At 28.9% G+C, this 23,552-nt stretch overlaps 3 protein-coding genes across 3 annotated transcripts; all 3 read left to right on the top strand.

Moving 5' to 3' along the window:
* Positions 1 to 514: 514 nt before the first annotated feature.
* Positions 515 to 6,597, top strand: LOC107164456 (uncharacterized). The gene is made up of 3 exons (XM_015512292.2): positions 515 to 738; positions 881 to 933; positions 5,289 to 6,597. Exons 1-3 carry the CDS (start codon positions 700 to 702, stop codon positions 5,716 to 5,718), a joined length of 522 nt encoding a protein of 173 aa, XP_015367778.1. The 5' UTR covers positions 515 to 699; the 3' UTR covers positions 5,719 to 6,597.
* Positions 6,598 to 7,277: 680 nt separating this feature from the next.
* LOC107164458 (uncharacterized) lies at positions 7,278 to 13,060 on the top strand. Its single transcript, XM_015512294.2, has 7 exons — positions 7,278 to 7,638; positions 9,611 to 10,455; positions 10,899 to 10,986; positions 11,383 to 11,482; positions 12,259 to 12,378; positions 12,453 to 12,611; positions 12,846 to 13,060. Exons 2-7 carry the CDS (start codon positions 9,711 to 9,713, stop codon positions 12,897 to 12,899), a joined length of 1,266 nt encoding a protein of 421 aa, XP_015367780.2. The 5' UTR covers positions 7,278 to 7,638; positions 9,611 to 9,710; the 3' UTR covers positions 12,900 to 13,060.
* Positions 13,061 to 14,825: 1,765 nt separating this feature from the next.
* LOC107164444 (uncharacterized) lies at positions 14,826 to 21,526 on the top strand. The gene is made up of 7 exons (XM_089220566.1): positions 14,826 to 14,961; positions 16,013 to 16,788; positions 17,707 to 17,791; positions 18,086 to 18,185; positions 18,277 to 18,396; positions 18,470 to 18,628; positions 21,257 to 21,526. Coding segments are annotated over exons 1-7 (1,287 nt in total). The 5' UTR covers positions 14,826 to 14,959; the 3' UTR covers positions 21,302 to 21,526.
* Positions 21,527 to 23,552: the final 2,026 nt, after the last annotated feature.

Raw genomic sequence — 23,552 nt, 5'->3', positions numbered from 1 at the left:
GTACTTACACTTTTGACAATATGATGTTATTATAATATTACACTGTTCTATCTGCATCATGACCTCCAAACTAAAATATGATACCTTATGACCGCAAAATCACATAAATACATGTACGTATGAGCGCAATTTGCCAAATCCAATAAATATTTATTAAAATATAATAGCAATTATAAACTCGAAAATCATTCATTACGATCTTCAATTAAAATTAACAATACAATAACAATTATGCGCATACGAAAAGAAAGTTTTGAGTTTAATTTTTTTTTTTGGAAATATAATACATAGGTACTTGTGACGAAACTATATAATTATATGTTATTATATGTATATAAGTACCTACATTGAAAAGTCCATGTACGTAACAGGTCCAGTATTCGGCCACTGCTGCAGCAGTACGTGACACAAAGAAATATCGTTGCATATATACTGTATTTAATAAAGTGTGACTAGTGAAATGAGCAAGAATGAATTAAAAAAAAAATCCGACGACAGTACGCTACAGCAATCGCAGTCAAAAAGGTGGTGGTGATAAATTTCTACGGTTAGTGGTCCGTGACATCCTCCGGTGAGGGAGCGATGGTTAAACGCAAATCAAAGTGGTTTTTAATAAGTTACCTAAAAAATAACAGTTTGAAGTCCGGCAAATGCGTGTTGTGGCCAGTCGTATAGATCTCCAACAGTCGTCACGTCAACATGGCGCGCCGTCTAGACACCGTGCAGTTTTTGGCTGTCGTAAGTTTACGAATGGGATTTATTTACTTTTCATTTTACAAACAGTTTTAATTTTTTCTGGATCTGGATTTACGTGATTTCCATCACAAGAGTGTACAACTGCAGCGTGTTATTATGACTGTGTTTTTTTTTATGTTGGCAGATCGTGATTGTTGTTCAACATTTGATTCATTTGGTCGAATGCGAAAACAAAAGGTAAGGTGTTACAAAAACTAACAGCTCCAAGTTTAACAATAGAATTCTTCCGTTGTCTGTATAATATTAAATAGTTTAATACTAATTATTAAACATTTAAAGATATTATTAAATTTATGACTGTGATCTTTGGTGTTCGACTGTTATTCACCTATATAAAGTAAATGCCTACTCGATACGTACCTATTTTATATTCTTTATTTATTTAGAAAACACATAGATATCATAGTTGAAACAGTTCACATTAGTTAATAATTACAATATAATGAGATATTCAATATAATACACTTCTAGATTGTTATACATAAATGTAGGTATATTGAACATAAGTCTAACTTAAAAATTAATGTGTCAATGATTATTTCAATACATTTTTGCACACAATATTGTTGTTATATCATTATTTTTAAATTATAACAAATACTAATAACATAGGTTTATTTTAAAAGTGTTCATATAAACCTGTAAACTACACATAATTATTGTGTCTTTTAATTGGAAATCATCTATATAATCATACGGAATAAACGAAACTTTAATAACAGTGTATTAAAAATAATTTATAATAATATACTAAAATTCTCAACTACTTATGACCCAGTTGAGAGATGGATTCTGTTTTACGGTATGCAATTTTTATAGTTATACATAGGTAACTTAGGATTTTTTTGAATTTAACTAAATTAAAAATGTGAACACTAATGCTTAAAATAACATACTTATTTCTGATTTTTAATTTTATTCTTATATTATTATACAAAATTCAAACATTTTTCATTATAGTTATATTGATGAGTAATGAAAAAATGAATAAAATAAATTATAATATCGTTTATCATAAATTCGTTAAAACTTTAGGACTTCACTATTTCAATGTTAATTTATTATAGATATTGACGTGCATTAATGATCAATGATGCTTTCAATGAAATAAATCTATTGATTTAATTCCTAAGTTTATCATTAATAAGTAATTTAAATAATTGTTCAAAGAATTGATGACTTTTAAATTATTATGGTGGCTTGACTTCGGAAACGCTCGAGTGTATGTACCGCTCGGTGTTGCGAACTCCCGGATAGATGACACCCGGGTTTTAGCAACAAATTCTTATCACATATACAACACGTGTTCCGAACCAACCCCCCCCCCCCCTATAAACAGCTAATGGCCATATTTTCCAGGCATATGATCAATAATAAAAAAAAATTATTTTTATAACATAAAATGAATAAAATATGTATATATTTAATTTTTTAATTTGTTATTATGGCTTCAACAATAAATTCATTAACCAGTACCAAAAAGTGTTCATGAATTACTTTTTCTCGTATTTTCACTTATAACAATATGAATACTATTTAATAAAAAAAAAAAAGGTGGTTATTTAAAGTATTTTTAAATTCAAATTATATTATACAATTGTGGCCTTTTAAGAAATATACATAAAAAACTATTTAAGGTTTGTCAAATAAATAATTTTAATTTTAAAATTAACCCACGTTGAAGTGTTTTCAATGGAAGGTTATTCCATCTACCTACAATCAAATCAACATCAATTGTACAGTATTTGCGATACCAGATAAATCGGGTACTAAAAAATTTTAAGTTAAAGAAAAAAAAATTTAAATTATGTAAACGTTAGGCAAATTATTAATAATATTTTTAACGTTATTTTAAAATATTTGTTATAACTAAAGCTGTGACCAATACATTTTTTTTTATAATTTCACGAAAGGTATAAAGATAGGTCAACTTTTGTTTATAACTTCTTCATAATAATATGAATAGGTACACAAAATGAATTTTCCATATTACGCTGAATAATATATTGCTTATAAGAATTATTATTTGATCATATTTCATAATTTATAATTTATATATATACATATTATATGTATATATATCTTTAATTATTTATAACCCATGCGATTTATCTATGGGAATTTTTTATTTTTACTTTATTTTTTGATACATTTTAATTCCAGTGATTTTTCAAAGAAAAATAAATTTTAAAATGTTATTTTGAAAATATTATAAACCTACTTGATTGTATTAATTTTTTTTAATGTTTAAAAACAAAGTAATTTTTTAAATAAAATGTTATTTATAAAGACAATAATGTCAATAACCGTAATCGCAACACGATATAATTAAATATTTTTTTCATTATAATCTTTGATATTTTAAATTAAATTTATATACTTTTATTGCATTTTTAAAATTTTAAAACTCATATTTTTACGTAATATTATATTGTATTTTTAATGCACTCGTATTTAAACAGTTATGTAGTGCAAAAATTTACAGAACTGACAGAAATGAACCCAATTATTAATCAGTTTAAAAAAAACTAAATAATTATTAATTTACAGTATTTATAAATGTATGCATTTAGTATACCACAGACAGTACTGAATAAAAGATAATAAGAATTATAAGAAATTATTATAATTATAATTTTTTTTTTAACAAATATTAATAAAATAAAATCGACCATTTATATAGACCACATCGGTTGTACACTTAATCGTATACGACTGGTGACTAATACTGTAGTTAAAAGTTAATAATGAAGTCATATTATGTAGTTAATGTTATTGCGGTGCTTCATGTACCTTACCTATAATGAATTAAGGTTCACTAAAGATATTTTTTAAAAACCTTGTACGTTAGAAAAAAATATTGAAAATTCTGTAATTTATAATACTTGAAATATAATATCTACGTTAGTTTAATTTATGGTTATAGTAGTCATAAAGTATTCGATACAAGTGTTTAATTTGAGAATTGCCTGTGTTATGACAGTAACATTTAGTTGAATAACATTGGTTACCACGTTTACTATTTCTTTTTTTATAAGCTATTGATTTATTTATTTTTTTGTTCAATAATCTGACACAAGTATTGAAATAAAAACGAATTATGTACTCTTGTGTGACGAGTTCTGGTGTATTAGACATTTTAAGCTATTCGATTGAATAATCAACAATCGCTTGATTGCATTTCAATGACACGTGACCACGTTACGTTAGAAGTTTAATGAACATTTGGTTATATAATACTTTGTTGGTCAGGTGTGCCAAATCTCTACAAATAAGTGATCTATTGATACACTTTTATACAAACGACAAGACACGAATTGTAAATTAAAAATTATATTATTACAGTTCAGACCTATCTAACAATTTATTTTACAACGGTTAAAAAATTATGATCTGAAATAAAAATTGAATCTGCTATATAAATAGTACTAGAATAAAAGATAAGTATAAACGTATAGGAGACCCACAAGTTAGTATAGTAGATGAATTCAAAATAAGATAAGGGTAAAAATAATATTCACTGTATGTTTTATTACGAAAGATTGATTTTATAAAGACAATAATAATTTATTAATACATTCTAAAACCTCGTGTCTTAAAGATAATACATTGTAAGAAAATATCGTGCGCAAAAATTGTTTTGACAGCTGAGAAAGTTTTACATTAAATAAAATAATAATTGATTTAATTGTTGAAATAATGGCAATTAATGATATTTACAAGAAAATATTGTGTACAAAAATTGTTTTAAAAGTTTTGAATCAATTAAAACAATAATTGATTTAATGTCAATACAATGCAGGTAGTATATTAATATGTATATAAGAAAAATCTGTAAAACTTATTACACTGTAGTTAAATATTATATTAAATGAGAATTAATAATGGATTTAGCCGTTTAAGGACTTTAAAGTGAAATTACATTTTTCTTTCAAACGATATTGAAACATTTGAAACTGATACTTACATATTAAGTAACATTGCAACTTGCAGCAGATGTGTATACTCCCTCCATGGTTACTGTTAAAAAATGTTTAAATTCTGTAATGAGCAGTAAATACCCGGGAACAAAAATTATTGAAAATCTAAATTCGTCTATCCATGAAGTACGATATTCAATGGCGCATCTTTAATAATATAAAAAATATAATAATATTTTGTTTAACGCATACTTACAAAATAGCTAATGACAAATTAAACGAACTTATATTTAGAGCATTGTTTCCCAAATAACAGTATTCATCTTAGGTATGCTAAACATACTACGATTAGACACTAACACGGTGTGTTTGCTTTAAAGCGAGTATTGAAGTTATGACATGGAATATCAATAATCAATGCATTTTATAACACTAAGCAAATGCGTTTTTCATAGAATAATGTAAAGCTGAATATCATCTCTCCGGATATTCCAAGCAATTACCTATATTCCAGGATAATGTCTTAGAACAATAACCTAATCGTGGGCGATAACGTGATACTATATTATAATTATCAATAGCGTGTTCATACCTGGCTATTATTGTCCTCAGGATCGTAATTTTCATGCCTAGTCGGATCAAAACAGTGCACCATCACCATCACCACGTGGTGCTGATGGATCCAAAGACGAAAACGATGACACACACAAAACCGTACTCGGGTAAGTCGTCGTCGTCGTCGATCACGTCCTCGTCTGCCGAGGTAGACTACCAACAGCAACGAGACCGCCATCGTCTTTATCAACTCCAACGACAGCAGCAACAGCAGCAAGAATCTGAGGAAGCTGAAAGTCATCCTTTGTCATATTTTCAACAGCGGACGACTGTAAGGACCAGAGACCCGAACACCGTCCAGTATCCGGTATCGCAACTGCAACCTGCAGTGATGCACTTGCAGCCGTTGCAAAGGTATCCAAATTGGCCACCTAGGCAGAAGAGGTCCAAAGTCATAGCCAGACTGGTACACACCCATGATAATTAAACCCGCTTGGCCGTATTCAAAGTCGAATTTATTTTCTGTGAACACTATCCGTTACATTTAATGCACAGCGACGTCTGCTGCATTTAATTTCAAATTGTTATGGTCATTCGCCATGGTATTATAACAACATTATTATATTATCCCTTCAGTGTACATGTTGGTAAGGTATAGCGTGGGGCTTCTATTCCGAACTCTGTAATGTCTGTCTCCACAACATCAAATCTTCAAGGCACTTATATATATACGTGTATGGGTACCATTCCATTTATCACTTCACGTCGAAAAACGTGTTATAAGTATACGTAAACTGATTTCTGGAAATATCAGACAGAACATCAGGCCATCGGGTACCTATTATAATAACATTGTATTTATTCGAGGTGATACCATGGCATATCATATTAATACCAACGTTCATAAATATGCATAGCTACTATTATATTATAATACAAAAGTTTAATCATATTGTAGTAGTAATAGTACATAAATAACGATATAATAATATATAGCTCATTTAGTTAATATGAGTCATCAATGATAATGATATTTTTAAATTTAAATTAAATTCTTTATGTCCTTTATTATGTTGTCTATCAACTTTTACATATTTTAATAATTTTTAAACGGGTATTATAGATATAGAAATATTCAATGTAAATTTATTAAAAACTACACAGTGTTAAACTATAGGTACGTCTTATTCGCTATACACGATAAACTTAATAGTTCTAGACGTTCTAGTACCTACCTAATATTATATTATACCTAGTATAAGAATAAGAAATTATATTTAAATAATTGTTTTAGGCCTTACCTAACAATAATATCATGTTCAATACTTTAATTTTTCAAATTGTTTAAATTTTAACTAAATCTGACATCATAAATTTATTATTTCAGTCAAAAAGTTTTGTAATTAATAATTAGTTCAGTTTGTTATAAATCTATCTATTTAAGAATACATTAAAATAATATTGGTATTAAGGGAATTTTTAGCGTCAGTAGGTATTTAAATTCTTCTTGAACACAAATTTTATGATTTTCTAATGTTTATCAAACATAATACATTCCTTGTCAATTATATGTTTTAATTTAACTAATATTTAAATTAAAAATATTTGATGAATAGTTTAAAGATACGAGATATTATTGACCTATGTAAATCATTGTATAAAATTAAACTAAAAATAATTACCTGTTAAAGATGTTCAAATAAATAAATAATTTGTAATTCAATCATTCATAAGTTCACACTGCGCACAAAAGACGATTAATTCTTTATTTATTTTATGAAGTATGTAGGTATGATAAAACTCTCATTATTTTCGTTTGTTTAATAATATTATTAATTTAAAACTTTAATTTTAGTTTAAATCTGATTAAACATTGGTCTAAAAATATTTTATACTTATAGTAGTTCAGTATTTTGATGTATTATTTTTATTTTTATGAATTTATTTTGATGGTGACCTCGTAAAATATACGTATAATGAGAGGTCAAATTATTTTATTTTATAACAATGTTTTTAGTACTATAATGAAAAAAATTTAATTTAATATTATGAATAAAAAAAAACTTAATGCTAAACCAATAATTTATATTAAATAATTTATAAACAGCGGTTTTAATAATCTAGAGAACTGGAGTAATAATACGGGCACAGTAGAATAAAAGTTCATGTGATGTTCTCTACCAGTCCACTCCTCAGTCCTCTCCTCTTACTCAAACTTTAAGTTTGTATAAATAGTTAATTTTGTTTAATAATAGGTCATGTAATATTTCAAAAACTAATTTTCTGTATATTTATTATGATTGTATACAATGACAATTCTTAACCGTCAGTCGGTTATCGTTGCTCACACAGTGGTCATTAGAAGTTCTCAATCAATGACTCAACAACAGAATTTTTTTGTTCTAAGGTAAATTTACATGATCAATAATCATATTATACACACTATATTTTAATATAAGATTTTAATTTTATGATATAAACGAATTTATTAAACATTTTTATTCCTAGGCTATGTACCTACTCGTATTATATTATTATACATGTTACCTATAAGCTATAATAAGCTCCATCATTGTCTTCTTCGTCTCTACCGCTATATCTCTATGATGAGTAAATAATTCTAAGTGTATACCTTTGCGTGACCTAAAGTAAATGAAAGTATATTTGTCAGGCATACGATTGGAATTGTAAATTTGTAGAAATGCATAAAACAAGTTTTAGTAAATATTACAACTACGCGAAAAAAAATCGTGCTATTAATAAAAGTGTATATAATATATTTTTATAGTACTTACGCTTGTCCTTGATACTGAACATCGTTTGGGTGAGTGTTTAGGTAAGTGGATACATTTTTATCGAGGACAATCATTAAAAAATAAAGATAAAATTACAGAACTGTATAAGTCGTACAATAATAATTATAAACATAATACACATAAGATAAGACATGAGCATTTCTTATTTATGTACTATGTTACCTATGTATAATTTTCTAATAAATAAATATATATGGCTGATTGTTTGTTTTTTCATCCTCAATAGGTTCAAAAGTTATTGGACAGTTTTCAATAAAAGTATTATCAACAGATTCTTAAGGACTCGGACATAATTTATACATCGGTTTTCAACCCATATAGGGTTTGCTATAGGGTGGCTCACACATGCAATTTATTTCGGCTCACGAAAATTGAATATTTTATTATTTACACATAGGCCATTTATTACAGATAAAAAATGTATTATTATGATTGACTATAGTATAGTATTATATTGTATTATAATATTCTGTTTTTAGGGTAATAAAGCTATTTTATATAAATGTAAAATTAAGTAATATCTTTATACACGAAAGACAAAGTGAAACTATGGTCGAGGTTTTTATGCAAAAAAACAACTGTGATTTTTATGCCAGAAGTAAAAAAAATACGATGGACAGATGATAGGCATCCTTACGGAATGAGTGAGGAGTAGCAATTGCTACCCTACCATTTTTATTGGAGTAGAAATTAATAGTTTTGCTACCATACGGACCAGTACGAAGTACGATAAAGTTATGAAAAAAATACAATTTTCTAATTTTTTTCTTCTTTAAAAGCATAATATTTTTATATTACTACTATTTAAAAAATCTAGTTGTACAACAGAAAAAATGGAAATGACTAATTTATTGATTATAGTTAGTTTAATGTTCAAATGTTTTTTTTTTAGATTTCACATGGTCAATGTGGATGGGGGTTGGTTTAAAGCTCATTAGGTCTTCCCATCTGGGTTTCCTCTGTTGCTACTCCATGACTTTACACTAAATGATGCCTTTGTACTTTGTATAGGTATGGTATATTATATTATAATATATTTGATTGCAGATTATAATATAGTAATACAGAAGTAGTCTAGTTGTATTATTACTATTAAAATCAGTGTATAATAAATTATATTATATAAAATTAAAAAATGTAAAACATCAGATTGTGTTAATACATAAAAAATAATACGCCCCGCCCCCCCCCCCCATCTGGGCATGGCAGAAACCTACGGATGCCCATTCGAAATTCTTCCAAAAACATCCACGAGTACCAAACCAACAGTTTCCTCCCCGAAAGTTTCACGGACTAATGGCCCTTGTTGTCGAAGCCTCAATCCCCAATATATATAAATAAAAAAAAATGAATAATATTTACGGGTAAACGGATTGCAAGTTATGTGTAAAGGAAACAATTGATTTTCGACTGTAATACAAAATTAAATGTTATTTACGGACTCAACGAGAACGAAGTAATTTAAAAATACATTCATCGTTCCGCTCAGAATCTAAAAAAAAAAAAATTAGCAGATAAATAACTATTATTTAACACATAAATCGAATTTAACAAATTAAATAGGTGGCAGTACAATTTCTTTCAAAACTGCAGCCGAGGTCAACGTCACGAGTAATTCAGATATAAAGTGCATAACACAGACAAGCCGTGTCACCTGTTCGTCATGGGGTCATCGTCAGCGACAGCAGTGGACGTGATGCTGTTCAAATGCATCGGGCTGTTCCAGTTGCTATGCCCGGCCGACCGCGGAGGTTACAGCGTCCTGTTCAGGCGCGCGCTGATGACGGCGCTTGGCCTGTCGTTCGCGTTGCACTTGTTCCAGGTGCCCTGTCTGTACTACGCGCTCAACGACTTTCAGCGGTTCGCGTACATGGCCGCCGTCATCATATACGGCATAATGTGCGCGTTTAAGGGTTACGTGCTGTTGACCAACGCTGACCGTCTGTGGTCGGTGCTGGACGCGGCCGAATACGCGTATACCGGATGCGGGCGCCATGACCCGTCCGAGCTGCGCCGGTGCCGGGCCACGCTGTCCGCGTTTCTCCGTACGTTCGTGGCGCTTAGCTACGGCACGCTGATCGTGTGGATCGTGCTGCCTTTTTTCGTTGACGAGTACACGGGCGTCGTCAACCTGGACGGCACCGTCACCCGGTACCGCACCACCATCCACAACATGCAGTTCCCCGTCCCGTTGGCCGTGTACAACTCTCGTCCCGTCTGGGCGCTCATCTACGTCATCGAGGTGTACGTGTGCATCGTCAACGTGTTCATATGGTCGCAGTTCGACTGCTACCTAGTTACCATGTGTTTCGTGCTCAATGCTCAGTTCCACACAATGTCGGCCGGTTATGGTAAGCTCGGCAGTGGTCGCGCCGAGTCAACGTCATCGGACATCACGTCCCGCACAGGTAACGAGGGAGGTAACTTATAAAAAGTGCTGTTTGGCATTGTTTAAGTCTCTGAATTCGTTGTTGTAAGTTATATTGTATTTTAAGGTAAATCACATAATTTATAGTTTTTATGATTATTATTGAACAATGTATTGACATTTCAGTTCACAGTATACAATAGTATTTTTTTTTCCTATTGTAAATAAGATGATTTACATATTATTAAAAATGTTTACAATAAAGTATCTACCTCCTTTAAGTGCAATGCTTGTGATGGTGGTAGAGAGTTACATAACATATAGTATACAATATAATATCGTGTAAAATATAAGTGGCTTACAAATATCTACCTATAATATTAATCAGTATTCAGTACTTGATGTTATATTCTACAGCCGTCGTTGTCCTAATAAAATATAATATATTTCTGATCGTAACTATTTTCAAATTAAAATACACAGATGTTCGTCGGATCAAATTTGATGATGTGGAATCAAATCACTACGATGATTTGATCAGTCACATACAGGATAATCAAAAATTGATCAAGTGAGCATATAGAAGTACAAAAATATTGCAATAATTATAAGTATTTACTCCATGGAACCTATCTAAAGCACCTACGCCTGTATTGAATTTATAAATTATAATATACAGCAGTTGTAATATTTAATTGAAAATGAAAATATTTACGAATTACTTATTTGATAAAAATTAGATGTTCCTATTGTGTTATCGATAAAAGAATAGATCGCCACAATTAATATAAAATATTTTAGGCACCCCATCGCCGTATAATTTTTCGTATGCAATGGTTTATCATTGAGTTCAAATTAAACCATTTTTATGATAACTTACTTAATGACGAAGTATACTCTAAAGTCTAAACCTAATTTCTATACATCAGCTACTTCTCTGCATGTATTTACATTTTTATACTTTTAGGAAGTTTGACGTATTTTTTGAAGTCGTCCGACCCGTTGTCTTAGTCCAGATCGCCAACGGTTCATATTCAGTGATATCGTTAATATTCCTCACCGCACTGGTAAGTGTTTACGACGATACCGTAATATTTAGATCCTTTAAAAAGGTTTTAAGCTTAAAATGATCATATGTACATTGCACACGTACAATTATAGTTATAAACAATTTTTTGGTGACACAAATATTACAGCAGTAATACCAGCAAATTGGTTGAAAACCATTGTAGTAGGTCCTAGTATACAAAATGTAGTCAAATTTTGAAAACTCAATTTTTTGTTTTTGCCGCCTCCTTAAATTATATTTTAAACATATAACTCGAAAATTACAAAAATCATTATTTTTCATACCCGTGAGATGAGTTATCGATAGTTTACTGTAGATTATATGATTATTATGATTACTACAGTAATAATCCATAATTCTGCTATCTACGATTTTTATTTGAACAGTAATTTAATCTTAAATTGTTTTTTAATGATTGTTTTGATTACGCCACACAGACTGAATTATAACATAGAGACTTTTTAGGGCTGTAATTGGTTCTGTTCCGTTACAAGAAAGGCTAGGTTAGGTTAGAAGAGAACTAAAATAAGAACTACTGAATTATATACAAAGATGTTAATATTAAACTTACACACTTATCTTTAAATTAATATTTTACCAACAATTAACGAAATTATTATGATTAATGTATAATATATTTTATAAATATTTGTAAATAATATTTTACCAGAAAATAGATTATGTACGGAATGCCCTATTATTTATTAACACATTGTCAGTAATTGTGAATGCAAAAAAAGATAATATATTTTACTTCAATTTTTTACAATTTAGATGTATCTCATGGGTGTTCCAATTTTATCAGCACCGTTCTTAAAATTCGTTTGTGGATTGATATCACTTACTATTGAACTCTTTATTTTTTGTTATGGATTCAACCATATTGAAACTGCGGTAAGACAATTTCATTTTCTTTTACCAACAATTATGATGTATATTAATATCTCTTTAATTGTGTGCTGCCATAGAAATCTGTTGTGAATCTTGGGTTGTATAATAGCAATTGGACTGAAATGGATTTGTCATTTAAAAAAACTATGTTGTTGGCTATGAAGATGAATACCTCACATAAACGAGCGATGAAAGTTTCACCTAATTCCGCCGTCGGCCTGGAAATGTTTGCTAGGGTTAGTTTTTAATATTTTTTATTTTAATAGTATGTATTTCCATATTGGTATTTACATTACACAATACACATATATAAGTATATTCTGATATTCATATATGTATATAATATTTTAATATCACATTTGTATGATACATAAATAAAAAAATAGAATTAATAGAAATTCATTCATTTTTCATTAGAATTTAACTGCAATAGTTATTAAACATAATATTATAATTGTGATAATTTTCAGGTAATGAATATGTCATACTCAATAGTTTCCGTATTACTAAATTCAAGATCTTAAAAAACTTAGTAAAGAACACAAATTATCAAACAATGAATTGAATATTATATTTATATTTATTGGTTCAATTAAAAATTAAGAAACTTAAATAATTTTAAACGCTTAGATTACATTTTTAGTTAATGCTTGAACAAAATGTACACAATGATCAAAATGATTATAAGCTTTTCATAGTTTTACTTATTACTTATTTCCGTACTATTGAAAAATTGTATTAGTTTTGGAATATAATAATGCATTCAGTACAACATAGTAAAAATCTAAAGTTTGTTATTAAGCTTGTAAAATTGTTACCTATACATGATGTTGAACAGTTATTTCTTAGTGATGATAATAATTTTTTTTATTGATCTTAATTATTACAATTTTGATATTGATTAGGTATTAAAATAAAAACTAACGTTTTGATATTGTCTTCTGGATCTAGTCCGAATGAGACATTTCAATCGAGTTTTGCGGCAAAACCAAGATTCCTGAAAAGGAAAAGAGAATAAAAAAACTTTGCAAAAAAAATTTCATTAAAATAAACTACAATTTTTATTGCTTATACTAGGTATAGTAATAGCTTTTATACCTATAAAAAGACCGGGTATATATTCAATATATCCTATTCAAACTAAATAAAAAAACATTTGTTTAAATTTTTATCTATATTTTTACTGTATCTAAATCTAAAACTATCATTCTTCTAGAATTTTTTTTTATAAATGCTCGATATTTCTTTTCTATACTGTCATATTTGACAGAAATACAGCCTATGGGGAGGTGTCATGTCCTTTCCCTCCTAATCCTAATTATACACCACTAGTGGTGTCTCATATTTATTTGGAAATGGTCAAGAATTATACATAGATCCACTAATGTGGTATCAATTTAATTTGGGTAATAATTTATTATTATCACTATTGGCTATTCATATTTATTATTAAACAAAATGTTATTCAGTTTTAGTATGTATATATTGTTGTTATTTGTTAATATAATACAACGATCAAAAGCATGGCAATAATTATATAAACATAAACCATCGTATGCGTCGAATACAATAAATAAAAGTAATAAGCAAATCACTACCTAATATACACACATGCATACATTATAATATAGTATTACAACTTAATGTCATGGTAAGTAAATTGTGTTTTACAAAATAAAGATTGCGTGTTGAAAAAACTATTAAATATTAAAATTGTCCCAGGGATCAAAAATAAAATCTAAGTATATAATATTAATAAAATAATAACTGTACCTGCTTACTACATACAATACGCTGAGTGCATAATAATAATAATAATATGCATTCAGAGTAAATAAATAAATACATAAATCACAATATACAAGGTGATTCACCAAGCATGCTCACCTCTATTTTTGCTTTAATAACAGTCTTAATAAAATTATAGTTTTTGAAATTTCTAAATATAAATGTACTTACTACCTTCAGATTATAGTTTCAAATTCTTGACACGTCTAGAGATTATAGAGTGTCAAATGTGACGATCAATTTATACTATTATTTTTCAAATAAGAACCCCCACGCCCTTTTACCGTTAATTATTTAATGGATAAAACTTTATACACTTTATTTAAAATTTGAACCAGTAAATTATCAGTTATTAAATTGTTCATACTAAGGACAATAATAATGCTTAAAAATGGACATGCAAAAATATAAAAATATGCTATTTTTTATCTTGTATCTATATTAATTATACTACAGAAGTCGCGACTGATCATGATTGGCGAATCACCCTGTATAATAGCTTAGAACCGAATGTTTTACATATATTTTTAAAATGTATATTACCTGCTTATGTTTTATTATTTACGCCCTGCAGTACTGCACACTGGACTATAATGCAATAAAATAATTTCATAAGTGCCATATGATTATAGTAACATAAGGACAGAGAGGGTTATGTTTGCAGTCAATAATAAATTGTTGTGCTGCGTATCGTGCGCACACTATTATTATCATTCTCGTAAAGTTCTTTCAGTGGACAAATACGCAGTTGAGACTATAAACTAGTGCAAGACACATTTAGACGGTGGAAATTATAATGTAAGTTTTGTTTTTCACTTAGGTTCTTCAAATTGACAAATCAAAATTCCATTTGCAACATTTAGTTGAAACCATTATAGTATTTAGCGACCTCTGTGAATTATACTCTATAATACAGTATCTATTCTATGTACATTTTCAGAAGCGTTTGAGGTACAAATTTTTACAAAATAGTATACAAAAAAATAACGATTTGCCCCGAATCGGTGTATTGAATATCGTTATTTTTTCGTAATATTCAAATAATCGTTGACTAGAATCTCGTAATCATCATAATATATAGTATATTATTATATTCTTTACACAATGACATTCTCAAAATCGTTTAGATTAGTTTCAAGTTATTTATACCTTGAAACTATACTTAACGATATACAGCGAACATTGACTTAAAATAACTTTAAATAAGTTGCAAGTTAATCACTTAATATACTTTTTTTTTTTTTTTATTAAAGTAGAAAAAAAATATACAATCTGTATAACATAATACAATAAGTAATTTAGATAACATTTTTACCAGTGACTGGTAACCAGTCTGGACGGCTTGAGGGAAGGGAGAGTCCATTGACACTACTTCCAATATGAACTTTGGTTAAATTAAATTTTTATTGTACTTATACATAATAAGTGTATTTATAATAATTTTTGATTTATTTAGTTAGAAAATCACGTGGCCAATTTAGTTAGAAAATCACGTGGCCATTAATATACTTATAGAAAAATAGGCTACTTAATTAGTAAATTATTTTATGCCTATAAATATGTTATAAAATATCCTTTATGAAATAAACACCAATAAACAGTATATCTCCACTCAGAATTGTTTATCGTTTGAATACAATGAATTATCATTTACCTATTTTAAATTTAGCACAATATCCAAATCATCCAATATTCCTAGTACTTAACCTATTATATCCAGGAAATCTTTTTAATTACCATTATACCCCGGAATGGCTCTTTATATTTCTTCATCACGATTTGAGATGGATTTTCGAGAAACCATAACGCCATACTTAGGTACACGATGACGATTCTCACCTGTCCTCAGGAGACGTTCGAAAATAGCCTCATCGGTAGCATCAACTGACGAAAGCGACGATGATGAGACGTCCATAAATCGGAAGATGTCGAATAATGATAGAGACTACGACTGCGATGACGGCGGCACGACCATGGACGTGAATCTGTTCAAGTCGATCGGCTTATACCAGCTGATTCATCCGGTCGAATGCGGCCTGAACAGCGGCCTGTGCCGGATGGCCGTGAAGGCGATCATGGGCCTGACGCTCGCGCTGCAGTCGATGCAGGTGTACCGGCTGTACCTGGCCAGGCACGACATCCCGATGCTCGCCAACATGGCCGTGCTGGTCGTTTATGGGTTCATGTGTCTGTTCAAGGGCTACACGTTAGCGGCCCACGCTGACAGAATATGCTTAACGTTGGAGGCTGCCCGGTATGCTTTCACCGATTGCGGTAACCGTGACCCGTCCCTGATGCATCAGTGCCGGATCAGGCTGTCCAACATACTCCGCACGTTCGTCGGGCTCAGCTTCGTCACGCTGGTCGTGTGGTTGATCATACCGTGGTTCTTAGCATCCGAGTACGACGACAAACCAATCGTCTGGGCGGTCGTGTACGTCGTCGAGTCGTTCATACTCACCGTCAATGTGTTCTGTTGGTCGTCGTTCGACTGTTACCTGGTCACCATGTGTTTCGTGTTTAACGCCTTGTTCCGCACTATGAGCTTTGGCTACGAGAAAGTCGGCCGTGGACTGCACCCACTCACCGTCCAACCGTTCGGTCACCGTCGTAGTCCAGATTCGGGTGAGTGTTTCTGACATTTACCGTACCTATACCAATATAATGTGGTAATAATTTGGCTATAAGATGATCATATTGTTTATAAGGAGAAAAGAAAACTCAGCTCAACTCTAAAACCTATTCCCAAACTTTTTTTTAGTAATTTTTGTTTATATTTAAAATTATTTTAGAGACATTAATAATTTTGTTGTTAGGTAAGCTTGCAATATAATGTAATATTGGATGTGTAAATATACGATTCGATTCGTGCGTTTTCAGACACGGAAAATGTATTGTTCATCGGTACTCGTCATACAAAATCTGTTTTACTATCCTTGGTTTATTCAATATTTCGATATACAATATTACATTTTCTTGTACAGGTAAACTTTCATTCAACATATAGACTATAGGTAGTAAAATAAAATAACATAAAGATAACGGGACTAAAAAGCGACTATTATATTTATAATAGTCGCGGGACTATAATGTTCTAATAAGCGTCCTGTCCCACAAACTTGGGGACTAGAACATACGTATGTGATGATGAAAAAATAAATGTATGATAAGTGTTAGTCCAAGTCTAAAATTAAAAATAATAATTTAATTAACATTACATTTCGCTCCATCATAATAAAATTTGTATAAATAAGTTGTCTAGTACCTTGTACTTATGATGAAGCGTAGAAAACGTGTTTTGATAAAAAAAAATGTTGACGAGTTGCGCTGCAGCGATATGCAATGACTGTGCTAAATATCATAAATTATTTTCAAGTCACATGTTTACTGTGACTTGAACTACTCAATTATTCGTTTTCGGAGATGACAAATCGCCTCTAAGCCATCCTATTTTTTCTAGCTTACAAATTATACAAATAGGCATACCGTGTTAATGCTATATTATGTAATAATATTATAATATGCGCTTTTCCTGTGTTGCAGACATTAAAAACGACGTATCAATAAAATTTCCGAACCATTATGACGACTTGATTACCCACATTAAGGATAATCAAAAGATAGTCGAGTAAGTATAAAATTATTATTAATGATTCATTTCAATGTAAACTAAAATATTTGTTAACAATGGCAAATGTTTTTATATGGTTAAACATATTATTGTATATTCAAATTAAACTGCCAAAAACCGATTGATTTTTATGTTTAATTGGTAGGTATTCCAACAAAACTTCTAAACCATATTAAAATCAATAAAATGTCATAGTTTAAAAAACATGTGCTTAAGAATAGGCAAAAACCCTTTTTTTATATAAAATAATTAATTATAATATATTTCCCTGTACTATAATACTAATAATAGGAAGTATGAAATATTTTTCGATGTCGTCCGATCTACAGTCCTGCTTCAAATTACTGATGGTTCGTACTCCGTAATCACATTGATATTTCTCATCTCAATAGTAAGTTTTGATTGTAATTTATAAACGACAAAGTTAATAATATAAATGCAATTTCAAAAACATATTTCGAATTAAATTTTTTTGTCCATAGGCGTATCTCAATGGCGATTCTATTGTATCTCCGACAATTTTGAAATTCGTCTGCGGACTCGCTTCGCTCCTCATTGAACTGTATATTTTTTGTTACGGATTCAACCACATAGAAGACGGGGTAAAAAAAACTACATTTATGTTGTGAGTTTTATTTTATATACTATTATATTGTAAATTTGCTTACTGTCTAGAGATCCACGGTGAATTTTGGGTTGTATAGCTGTGATTGGACGAACAAGGACTTAAAATTTAAAAAGACTGTGTTATTGGCCATGTCCATGAACTCTGCTCATAAGAAAGTGATGAAATTGTCACCAAATTCGATAGTGAACCTAGAAATGTTCTCCCGGGTATGAATTAAATATATTTCAGATGTTTATTTTATTTATACGTTTTGTATGCACATCGCAATTATCATTGCACATTGCACGTTTTAATACATCTTGTTTTTTTATTCATATACTGATATAATAATTTGCACGTTGCTACTTGCATCTTTCTGCATACACCTAAGTACCTAAGTAATAGGTACCTATACATAAAATACTAATAGTAAAGCCAATAGCCATAGTATGTTGTTAGTGTACTGCCTACTCCAAACTGAACCATTCAATTTACCTATGTGTAAACTTACTACACTATCTAAACGTATTAATAGAATATTGTCACCATTTTCTGTTAACTGTTTATAATAATTACATTTTTACGTCTTAAGTAGCTATCTGTATCGTTTTAAATGAACAAAAAAAATTTTTTTAGTAATCGATCATTCATTTTAATTGCTAAAATAGCTCACTAATGAACAAATGTATGTCAAATAGTTGTGGTCAAAAAAAAGAAAATGTTACACTTTAAATTATCGGCGAAGTACGATTGCGCGCGTCTTATCTTTTTAGGTATACGATTATTATGATTGCGCGCAGTGCCAGAATCGCTGCACATGAATTGCGTCCCGAAATCCCTTTTCCGCATGAATTGCGTCCCAAAGATATTTAACGACTACACGAATTGCGTCCCAACCATATTTAACAACTACCCGAATTGCGTCCCAACGTAAAAACATTATTTTCCTTCTCATTTCATACAGACTTAGGACTGTCGATACCAAATACTATCGGTAAATATTATTTTATGTGAAAAATTGATATTAATTTTTAGAAACTCAGATTTGAGATGTGAAAATGCTTTTATATAAGTATCTATATTTTTATTAGGATGTAAAAGAAATACTAGTGGTATATAATTATTATTTTTCAAGCCATGGACTGTAAAAAATTGTGTAAACAGTTTTGGGCAACATTTAAAAGTTCCATCCACAAATATTGTATCAACTTCACTTAAAAAATTTAAATTAGTAATTGTTGAAAAAATTATTATATTATTTTCGTTGTCATTCACTAATAAAAAGTTTTCATCTCTGTTAGTCTGAATATTTTCTTTCAATAAAATATTTTGTAAATCAGGTAAGTTATCTGGAAGTTTTGGAATTGTCGATGACCGAGCGTGGTGTATATTATTACGAATCAAGGTTAATTCATAAGTTGTCAATGTTGGAATGTCTTTTGATAAAGCTCCATGAATAAGTTTTGATGGTTTATCATAAAGTTCTTCTACAGCCTTTCGCTTTAAATTATTACTTAACTGTTGTCTATTAAATACTTCAATAGAATCTCTAATATGATTATGATCATTTGCACGTTCGATAATCTCATTTTCATTATTTAATTTAATGTTTTAATGTATGACTTACACGTCTTATTACAGCAGCTCCAACGTTGAACATCATTTTTTAATATTATATGATACCGAAATTTGTATCCATCAATATTAAATAATGTTTTATTTTTTTCGCTTAAAATCACCGAAGTAATTTTATAGTGTTTTTAGAGTTTAAGTTTTATTTAACAGATAATAAAGGTTACACAAACGTTTACACCAACAACACGATCGAAATTGAACTAAAATTATTATAGGCTTTACAGTACGTTTATCGTTCATGCAATCGTTCAAACAAAACCGGACGCAATTCATGCAGTAAATTAAATAATGCCGGACGCAATTCGTGTACCCGCTTATCAAATTTTTTATTTCGGGACGCAATTCGTGTGTAGCCGCCAGAATAACAAGAGACAAAATTTAAATTACTCAAAAGCGTACGATTGCGCGTGAAATTGGGTGCGACGTTGACAAATTTATTATTATTTTTAATATTTAAATAAAAATGTAATTTAAAATTAATATAATATTAAGAAAATTTTGTTATTAAAAAAATATCATGAAATTTACGTAAATAATACAAAATAAAAAATTTAATAATTTAAAAAATATAATACTCCTACATCAATATTGAAATTAAATTTTAAACTCCCAATACCTATTTCAAACTATGGCCAAATACTTGAGTAAATTTTCTGGTTTTTTATTATTTATATTATAATTATTGTTGTGTTCAATTTCCAGATTTTCAGTTTTCCTTAATTCTTCCTTCGATATTGGTTTGATTATACCTTTGGAAATGGTCAATAATTTGGTAAGGTAAATAAGTAGTAAATAATCTACTATAATCTATACTATAGTATGGTATGGATTTACCATGGACCTATATATTTGGCAACGTTGCTTAAAAGTTAAAATAATATAGCGCGCGCAATCGTACGCTTGTAAAGGTACCGCTGATATGGACCGAGAGCAATCGTATTGTGCCCTAAATTATATACTATACTTGGTCTTATAAAAGTTAGGTTATAATTAAGTTATAATTATAAACTTATTTCGACTGTGAAATTCAACTGATATAAAATTATTGAACTATTGAATGATCTTTTTACTTTACCTAGAAAAAATTTATAATTAATAATTAAAAAATTAACCTGCACTATCTACATGTTTTTGGTTTCTGATTTCAATACAATATGTTAAACTGTTATGTACATATTGTTATCGTAATTATTATAATATATTGTTCTAAAATATTTCAGGTGATGAACATGTCATACACGATAGTATCCACATTACTAAGTTAGAATAGTGAACAGATAACTGACAAATGGATCTATAGTTTATAAAATAGGAAACGGTTGTTTTGAATTAATCAAGGAGCCGTTGGAATACGTTTTAAAGGCTTAATTATCTCTATTTGTTTTATTAATGTATATTACAAATAGTATCGCTTTAATGTTACTTTACTATTAATAATATAATATGATGCAACATGGTGTTTAAATATATGAACCATGATACATTTTTAATAGTGCTTAATTACTGTCACAGTGAAAGGAACTAGTTCCTTTCGTCGTTCCTAAATAAATAACATCTTTTATCCCTTGGTAATTTTAAAACTGTATTTATATAATTTGTAGCAATAAATGTTTAATAAGGTAGTTATTTTATTTTGTTATTGTTTTATTTTTTTAGTCTACAATTTAAGACCAATGAGACCATTAGTCACTGTCTTGAGTGAATATTGTCGTAGAATATAAATATATTGTCTAAATTTCTAAAAAAAAAATAATAAAAATTATTTGAATTTCCTATATTAAAGAATATGAAAAAAAGGAACCAAAAAATCCTTCGTGTTCCTCTAAAAAAATGAACGAAGTTCCATTATGCTCCTTCGCATAAAAAAGAACTACGATCCCGCTTATAGTTCTTGAAAATAGAACAAAATTGTTGGAACGAATTTCGTTGAGCAGGGTTTCTTCCAAGCATTGATTTTCAAACTGATATAATATGACTATTTCTGTTGTAAGTATAAAATGTATTATTGATGATAATGATTGTATTTTAGATCAGGGTTGAGCAAATAATTTCTATTGGAGTCCGGAAGATTAAAACAATAAATAAATGAGGCCCAGGCAAAAAAATTGTTGTCAAATCTTTATGTTTTTATAATAATAATACGTGGAAAAAAAATTGTTAAGGCATGTTGACTAGGACCGCTAATTCTTTAAGATTACTGATGGAGATATTTATGTATTGATTTTACAATGTAAAACGTATCTTAACCTGACCTAACCTTTGAGAGAAATGCTCTTAACTTTGAATGTGATTTCTGATAGAAAATTTGATGAAGCTGGAACTTTGGGGATGGATCAAAAGTATAACGTCCTTTAAACAATAAGGTACGAAAAAAATGAAAATATTTCCTGAATACCACAATGTAATAATCGATTTTGTTGTTTTTTTGTAGTTAAAAATAATTAACTTGAGGTACCAGAATCGTGGACCAAAAATTAAAATTAGTATTTTATATAATAATATAAAAAAATAATATAATTTTCAAAATATATTTATTTAACCTTAAATTTTAGCAAAGTTTAAATTTGATAAAATTGAATAATCAAACGTAAAATAACGATTTTTGATAATTAATAATAATTAAAAAAATATCAATCGTATAAACTATTACTTGAAATTTAAGTTTTGAATTATAATTTTTTTTACAGAATGAAATTTTCAAAATATTCAGACTAATTTTAATCTATTTATAGTTTATACTTTATTGGAAGTGAAACTTTCAAATAATTTAATTTTTTTTTTTTATTAATATAATATCCTAAATAAGACCATTTTTCTTGCCGTATATAAGCCGCTCTTCTGAGCTAGTTCTTTGAAGAGTTTCTTGAAAGCCTTTTAAAATAATGTTTTACTGTATTATTGATCGATTTAAAAGTGTTTGGTACATTAATTATTAAGTTTCTCCTTATGGAAAATAATTATTTATTCATTTATATTTTTCTATATGGCCATTTAATTCACACCTAATTAAACTAAATCTTAATTTTTTGTAATAACGATTATTTTTATTTTTAATTAAATCAACAATAATTTCAATAAGCCTTTTTTTAGAACATAATTACTTTAAAAACCAATATTATTCGTAGTACCTATTCCTATTTGTATGCATGTCACTTTATTACAGTAGTGGAATTCAACTAAATCAATATTTTAGTAAGTATAAGAAAATTTAAACAAATACCGAATACATCAAATTTATTTTACGTTACTTATATATCACTTTAAAAAAAATACATAGTTTGTAAAAATATTTGAAGTTCGGCTTTGACAGATATGTTTCTCCTTCTAAATTAAGGTTAAAAGCTTATATAATATCTAAGTTTGTAAATTTTCAGTGATTACTAATTTATGTAAATACCTATTTAATTTATTCAATTATTAACTTCTTTTAAGTAGATACCTACTCAAATATTTAAACAAGGTAGAAGTTATATATAAGTTTGGAAAGGGTATAATATGTATAATAATATAATAACC

Source organism: Diuraphis noxia, unplaced genomic scaffold (genome assembly GCF_037042655.1).
Source record: "Diuraphis noxia isolate RWA-SAM2 unplaced genomic scaffold, SU_Dnox_SAM2 contig0002, whole genome shotgun sequence".
Taxonomy (NCBI): Eukaryota; Metazoa; Arthropoda; class Insecta; order Hemiptera; family Aphididae; genus Diuraphis; species Diuraphis noxia.
This window is presented reverse-complemented; position numbering and strand designations above follow the sequence as displayed.